General features: G+C 42.4%; 1 protein-coding gene across 1 annotated transcript; it reads right to left on the minus strand.

Annotated features, from left to right (window-relative positions):
- Positions 1 to 1952: 1952 nt before the first annotated feature.
- Positions 1953 to 7791, minus strand: LOC139460769 (mammalian ependymin-related protein 1-like). Its single transcript, XM_071242241.1, has 6 exons — positions 7624 to 7791; positions 6495 to 6599; positions 5562 to 5646; positions 4051 to 4218; positions 2789 to 2886; positions 1953 to 2149 (listed from the first exon to the last, which is right to left on the minus strand). Exons 1-6 carry the CDS (start codon positions 7753 to 7755, stop codon positions 2084 to 2086), a joined length of 654 nt encoding a protein of 217 aa, XP_071098342.1. The 5' UTR covers positions 7756 to 7791; the 3' UTR covers positions 1953 to 2083.

The following is a 7791-nucleotide window of genomic DNA, read 5'->3' on the forward strand; positions in this document are numbered from 1 at the left end:
GCGATGGTGCGTGTGGGTCGGTGTTGGTGCGTGCGTATGTGTGTGCGCGTGTATGTGTGCGTGCGTGCGTGCGTGCTTGCGTGTGTGTGTGCGTGCGTGTGCGTGTTTGTGTGCGTCGTGCGTGTGTGCGTGCGTGTGTGTATGCGTGCGTGCGTGCGTGCGTGCGTGTGTGCGTGTGTGCTAGTTAGGACGTACGCTGATTTTATAGTGCTAGCCCAGTGAGATAGCATTCCACAGGTTAATCCGGCTATTCAGCTTTATCTTCTTGTTGGCCGCCATCTTACTTTTGTCTTGTAATTCATCTGACCGCCATCGTGGTCCTGAAATCGTTCGGTTGCCATCTTGGTTCTGAATTACTTTGGTCGACATAATATTCCGTCAAGTTTAAACAACGCAAATCACCAGCTGAGCATTTGACACACGTGTACACCTTAACCATTGGTATCTAAAGGTCTTGTATGAAATAACCAAGAAATGCAATACTGTGTCAGATGTAACCTTATACTGTAACTAATATGGGGCGGTCGGGTAGCCTTGTGGTTAGAGCGTTCGCTCGTCACACCGAAGACCCGGGTTCGATTCCCGACATGGGTACAATGTGTGAAGCCCATTTCTGGTGTCCCCCGTCGTGATATTGCCGGAATATTGCTAAAAGCGGCGTAAAACCATACTCACTCACTCACTCACTCACTGTAACTAATACTGAGTTTATAGTCGTGGCCCACCCACGGAAATACCATGCCGCAGTTTAACATAAGAATACCCCACCCAGACACAGTATTCTGATTCTGAGACGACCAGTCCTTGTTTTAGCCCCTGAGATGTTGATACCTCGTGAGGTGAAATGGGATCCAAGATTATTGCACTTACATAGCGATGTGCATGCTCGTGTGTGTGTGGCTGCTTGTACTAGTCCGGACTGATGCCGATTTTACCATGCTGCAGTTTAACATGAATACCTCACTCAGACACAATATACTGACTCCGAGCCGACCAGTCCATGTTTTAGCCCCTCAATGCCGAGCGCCAGACAGGGTAACAACAAGTACATGTACAATCTTTTAACGCGTTTTGGTATGACGCGGCCATAGATGGAACCATCGGCCTCAGTCTCTCTAGGCAGATGCTCTATCCTCTAAATCACAGTGGAGGTCGAACCAAGAAGAGACAGACCGAATCGCTCTTGGCATGGCGTGTACCAAAAGTATGTATTTCAAAAGTCGTCTTTGTGGAAGTGTAGAAGTGCTACAGTCTTTTTTTGTCACCCACATAGATAATACTTTTTTTCTACGTAGATGATGCTTACATGTACGTAGATTATATTTGTTTTAGACTGTGGCACTGATACGTTTCCATACGTTCCTCAACAGTGATTTATAGCTAACATGGATAGAATTATCATTAAACCGCCCGGTCAGTTAAAAAGGCCGAAGGCTTCTGCAAATGATAATGCCCTGCAATATAGCGTCACCGTTATTATAGGTAAAATGCATATAATTTGTTATCAAACAAAAATAAACAACAATATCGGGAGTACGAATTTCACAACATACTCTCCTACCCAGAGGTCCATGCGAACAGCATGGTACCTCTGCCACAGGCCAGCGCCATGTGACGATTCGTTACATCTCACACGGTCCATTCAAGATATTGCATATGTTTTTCACCTGTTTCATTTTTGACAAGTCTACATGTCAAGATAAACATATGTCATAGAATGGTTAACTTTCCTTTAGAAAATATCCGCTAAAACGTGAAAAACTATTTCCATTTGCGTAGTTATCCTATGTTTATATAGCCATTATCAAATTACAGTGGCCCGCTCATTTCTGATAACATGCGGGCGGTTTAATGATAATTTTGTCCATTTTTAGCTATCGTAAGCCTATGTTAAAGTATGGGAGTTACGATCATCTTAGCACTAAGATCGCTTTGTGCAAGTGGGCCCAGGTGTTCGCGAAAAGTGCGAGCATGTCCCTCCCGCTACCGGTAGCTCAGTTTGCATAAACAAGACACACTCTTATTTCCTTTTTTCCGTGAAAAGATAATATATATATTGCATTTTGAAATGGAGAAATACTGTTTAATATTGATAGGTCACAGGGAAGCGCAGAAAGGGATGCACGTTCATCTTGCGCTTCAGCGGTGTCTGGAAAACAAAAATAACATACATTTAAGGTAAGACGACAAAATGTATCACCACTTGCAGAATCATATAATATTTATGAATATTTAAAGAAATTTTGACATGAGTCGCGTGTACATGACTCCAACCCCCCCCCCCCCCCCCCCCCCCCCCCCCCCCCCCCCACACACACACACACACACACACACACACGTTTTAATAAGCCGGTAAAGATTCCGGGTAATGCTATACAGTAAACTTCGTTTATAACGAACTGATGGATATAACGAACTGTTATATTTGTCCCGGCTATTTGCTGTCGTTATGCTGTATATATGCTTATAGCCAACTACGGTTGTAACGAACTAAAATTAGTGGTCCCTTTGAGTTCGTTATAACCGTAGTTCACTGTAGGTCATCAATTTTGACATTTCATCCGGGGTAGAATAGGTCTTACAAAAAGCATGGGGTGCTGAAGACCCATTCTACCCGGATCTTCATGGGTAGCTCTATGTAACAAACTGTATGGAAAGTTATGGTATAGAGTTATCATGTTCGAGACGGACGGAGTTTTATAAGAGTGGAAAGCATACATAAGCATCGCGTCTATTATTGGCGGGAATCCATTGGTCGTAAGAAAATCCATTCGAAAAAATACATTACCTCCACTGCGAAATTGCAGCTGTCCGGTGGGTCGAAGATGCTGGGGTCGGCAATACCGTCCATAATATTCCTGAACACCATGAACGTCATCTCCGACACTGCAACATACAGGTGGGTGAGTGAGTGAGTGAGTGAGTGAGTGAGTGGGTGGGTGGGTGGGTGGGTGAGTGAGTGAGTGAGTGAGTGAGTGAGTGAGTGAGTGAGTGAGTGAGTGAGTTGGTTTTAGGTGGGTGGGTGGGTGGGTGAGTGGGTGAGTGAGTGAATGAGTCGGTGGGTGAGTGAGTGAGTGAGTGAGTGAGTCGATGGGTGAGTGAGTGGGTGAGTGAGTTAGTGAGTGAGTGAGTGAGTGAATGAGTGAGTGATTGTTTGTGTGAGTGATTGTTTGAATGAGTGAGTGAGTGTTTTGCTCCGCACTAGTCTGCGAGGTCCAGAACCGATTTTCTCTATGATCTATACTCATTTTGTGAAATTCTTTCTACTTTGAGCTTTAATAATTCACACTAGTGTGTTGTAAAGATATAACTTCACATTTGATTAATGAAGACCCTAATACGCATAGCAAATTTAGCCTGCTACTTTCACCCACTGTTGACTTAATATTGATAAGTACGCCTGCTTCCCACATCCTACAATACGCTCTCTGATCCATATGTATGATGGTTGGTTGGTTGTTTAACGCCGCACTCAGCAATATTCCAGCTATTTGACGGCGGTCTGTAAATAATCGAGTCTGGACCAGACAATCCAGTGATTAATATCATGAGCATCGATCCACGCAATTGGGATCGATGACATGCTTCAACCAAGTGACCAATATGTAACCTGTAGTTATAAATAACATATAGCATGTTACTATATGTGAAAATATGTAACATGTTCTACTGAATTTAATAATAATAATAATAATAATACATTTAATAAAATAGAATATATATATATATATATATATATATATATATATATATATATATATATATATATATATATATATATATATATATATATATATATATTCTATTTTATTAAATGTATTATTATTAAATGTATATATATATAATTTTTAAGTGGAAACTCGGTTTATCGCTGCACTATTTTTTAATTTTTTTTAAATTGATCGTTCTTAGTCTTTTCTTTTCACATCACATAAAGACCTCGGTCGTATTTCATCCTTCATTTCACACAGATGAAGGGTTCGGCGGAGGTTCGAAATATTTTCAGTGATTTCTGAAAGTCGTAAAATGGGCGTTTTAACTGATACGTACGGTTAAAATCGAAAGCAACAATGGGTACACATGTCGACTCTGGGCTGTCCCCCTCCGTCACGGTCACGTAGCCCGATTTGTCAGGCCGGACGTACTTGAACGACGCCGCCGGAAGTCGTTCTTGGTCGCCGCCTCCGACGAAGAAGTGATCGTTGACTGTAGCATCAGCTGGAAAGAAAACAGAGACTCGAACCTCTGTGACTCCACGCAGTCATACGTCATGAGCACCACGGGGAGACAACAAATCCCATGGACAGGCTGTTATCCCGTGGCAAGCTTCTATCCCGTGACAATTACTATTCTATGGACAAGCTTCTGTCCTGTAACAAACTAATATCCTATGACAACAAGTTACTATCTTAATATGACAAGTTTCTATCTTAAGACAAGTTACTATCCTGTGACAATTATCATCCTAAGATAATTACTATCCTATTACAAGTTATATTTTGATGAGCATCTATCCTATGACAGATTTCTATCTCAAGACAAGTTACTATCCTGTGACAATTACTATCATAAGATAATTACTATCCTATGATAAGCTTTACTTTGACAAGCTTCTATCCTATGACAAGATATACTATGACAAGTTTCTATCCTATGACAAGTTACTATGCTGTGACAATTACTATCCTGTGACAATTACTATCTCGTGACAATTACTACCCTATGACAAGCTATACTATGACAAGCTTCTATCCTGTGACAAGTTACTATTCTCTGACAATTACTGTCCTGTGACAATTACTATGGCAAGCTTCTATATTCGACAAGCTTCTATCCTATGACAAGCTTCTCTCCTAAGACAAGCTTCTATACTATGACAAGTTTCTATCCTATGACAAGTTACTATGCTGTGACAATTACTATCCTGTGACAATTACTATCTCGTGACAATTACTACCCTATGACAAGCTATACTATGACAAGCTTCTATCCTGTGACAAGTTACTATTCTCTGACAATTACTGTCCTGTGACAATTACTATGGCAAGCTTCTAATTCGACAAGCTTCTATCCTATGACAAGCTTCTCTCCTAAGACAAGCTTCTATACTATGACAAGCTTCTATCCTATGACAAGTTCTATCATTTGACAAGTTTCTATCCTATGACAAGTTTCTATGTCCAGCTACTATTCTATGCACAAGCTACTATCCTATGGTAAACATATATCCAATAACAAGCTACTATCGTATGGCAAGCTACTATCCTTCGGTACAGCAATGGTACTTCAAAGCATCCAATAAATTTCTTTTGACCACCGGTTTTAAGGTTTTTGAATATACAGGTAAAACACAAGAAAACGGGCAGTATCGACTGTATGTAATGGTGCCATACAAAATGCGGGGCGGTCAGGTAGCCTAGTGGTTAAAGCGTTTGCTCGTCACGCCGAAGACCCGGGTTCGATTTCCCACATGGTTACAACGTATCAAACACATTTCTGGTGTCCTCCGCTGTGATATTGCTGGAATATCGCTAAAGCGGCGTAAAATCATACTCACTCACCCGGAGTGCACGAAGGTTCGAAAGGCGTATCGAGAGTGCGAATCTCACAGGCCCCGGTGACTTCGTCTACCTGGTAGATCCGTCCCTGGACGAAAGGACAAAACAATATATGTTCACAGTATATTCGTCGAACTTGTTTATTTGCAACAAAAATAATATTGATATATACTGCTGGAAAGAAGAAACGAAATTGTTACAGCGCTAATCACTTATTTTATATGAGACATTTCCAATAAAAAACAACTTTAAAACATATTGTGAAATATTCCTGGTGTTCCCTTGTTTTTTTCCAGCAGTATATGAAGGATTGATTCACTTAAAGAACAAACATGGCACGTAATTCATAAAGATAAGACCCGTGAAGATTCCGGGGTAGAATAGGTCTTCAGAAACCCATGATTTGCCGTAAAGGGCGACTTTGCTTGTCGTAAAAGGCGACTAACGGGATCGGGTGGTCAGGCTCGCTGACTTGGTTGATAAATGTCATCGATCCCAGTTGCGTAGATCGATGCTCATGATGTCAATAACTGGATTGTCTGGTCCAGACTCGATTATTTACAGACCGCCGTCATATAGCTGGAATATTGCTGAGTGCAACGTTAAACAACAAACAAACAAACATAAAGTTAAAGATGCGGAGTAAATCTATTTGCAATATAGTTCCCTTTTTCTTTTCATCAGTACAATATTTTTTGTATACACTACTGGTCAAAAGAAGGTTTACACCCATGTCCGACGGTGGCTATAAATGGTTATTCGAGGGTGATGTATTTGATACGGGTATCAAAATCGTGTTATGGACCGTAAGTTTGCAGTGTGTCGGAGAGTGTTTTCAAAATGGTCACCATCTGGTAGCGTTTGTAATTGTTTGGTCAAATCCAATTTTCGAGTCATTTTAGGATGGCGGGCATTCAGAATTTGACTCATACGTACGGCTTCATAATCCAGGATGGTCATGTTCCTGATGTTCGATGTGACGTACTCGCTCCTCATGGCGACCTTCAGGTTGACGGCGTCGTAGTGAAGATCATAGTGAAACTACAACGACAGTTCTGACATTATGTACAGAAAAATATGCTTTTGATGCACAATAGCCTTGTGGCCGTTGCGCGTTTTCGAGTTCGGTAAAACCACGGATAGGACCTGACAGACTAGAGCCCAAAATCGGGGCGAATTTTAGATTTGAATCAACAGAGAATTGCGGCTCCTTTGGTGCCTTGGCCATCTGTGCCCACTACATTACATCATTGAGTGTGGGTGAGTTGGGTTCAACGCCGCTTTAACAGTATTCCAGTTATATCACGGCGTGTCAGTTTAATATTGAAGGAAAGCCAATTTGGTGACACCTACGAACACGGGTATGGTGCTGACAAACCTAGAAACATAATCGGGGCGAACCGGGATTCAAACCCAGAATCATAGGTTTCGGGCTCGCCAAAGGGATGAAACTTTTCACACCGAATTGCGGCGCTTTAGACAACTAATTGGAATATTGCTGAGTGCGGCGTTAAACAACAAACAAAACAAATGCAATGCTCTTAATATCAATCACTAGTTTATCTGGTCCAGACTCGATTGTTTGTACACCATAGTCATCTAGCTGGAATAAAACGTGAAACAACAAACAAACAAACGTTTGTGAGTCAGGGACTTGGTTAGGTGAGGTGAAATGGGGTTTAACGTCGCGTCCAAGATTATTGCACTTATATAGCGACGTGCATGCACGTGTGTGTGTGTGTGTGTGTGTGTGTGTGTGGCTGCTTGTACTAGTCCGGACTGATGCCGATTGATAGTGCTAGCTCACATGCCGCAGTTTAACATGAATGCCCCACTCAGACACAGTATACTGACTCCGAGCCGACCAGTCCTTGTTTTAGCCCCTTAATGCCGAGCGCCAGACAGGGTAACAACAAGTACCATCTTTTAACGTCTTTTGGTAGGACGCGGCCAGGGATCGAACCCCGAACCTTCCGCTCTCCGGGCGGACGCTCTACCACTAGACCAAGGAGGCGGTCAGGGACTTGGTTAACTGACCGCCATAACTCAACTCCGGGTCTCCTACCTCGGTCAGTGTTAAATCATCAATGGCCACCCTGCCGGACACCGTCCCGCCGGTCATCTCCCATTGTAGGGGGGAACAACAGGCGTTCACCGACACCAACAGCAGAGCAAGTACACACAGTCTCAACGCCATGGCTGATGCGGGCAAGTGCTGCGCCTGGGGTCTTGA

Source organism: Haliotis cracherodii, unplaced genomic scaffold (genome assembly GCF_022045235.1).
Source record: "Haliotis cracherodii isolate W230 unplaced genomic scaffold, xgHalCrac1.p SCAF_14, whole genome shotgun sequence".
NCBI classification, from domain to species: domain Eukaryota; kingdom Metazoa; phylum Mollusca; class Gastropoda; order Lepetellida; family Haliotidae; genus Haliotis; species Haliotis cracherodii.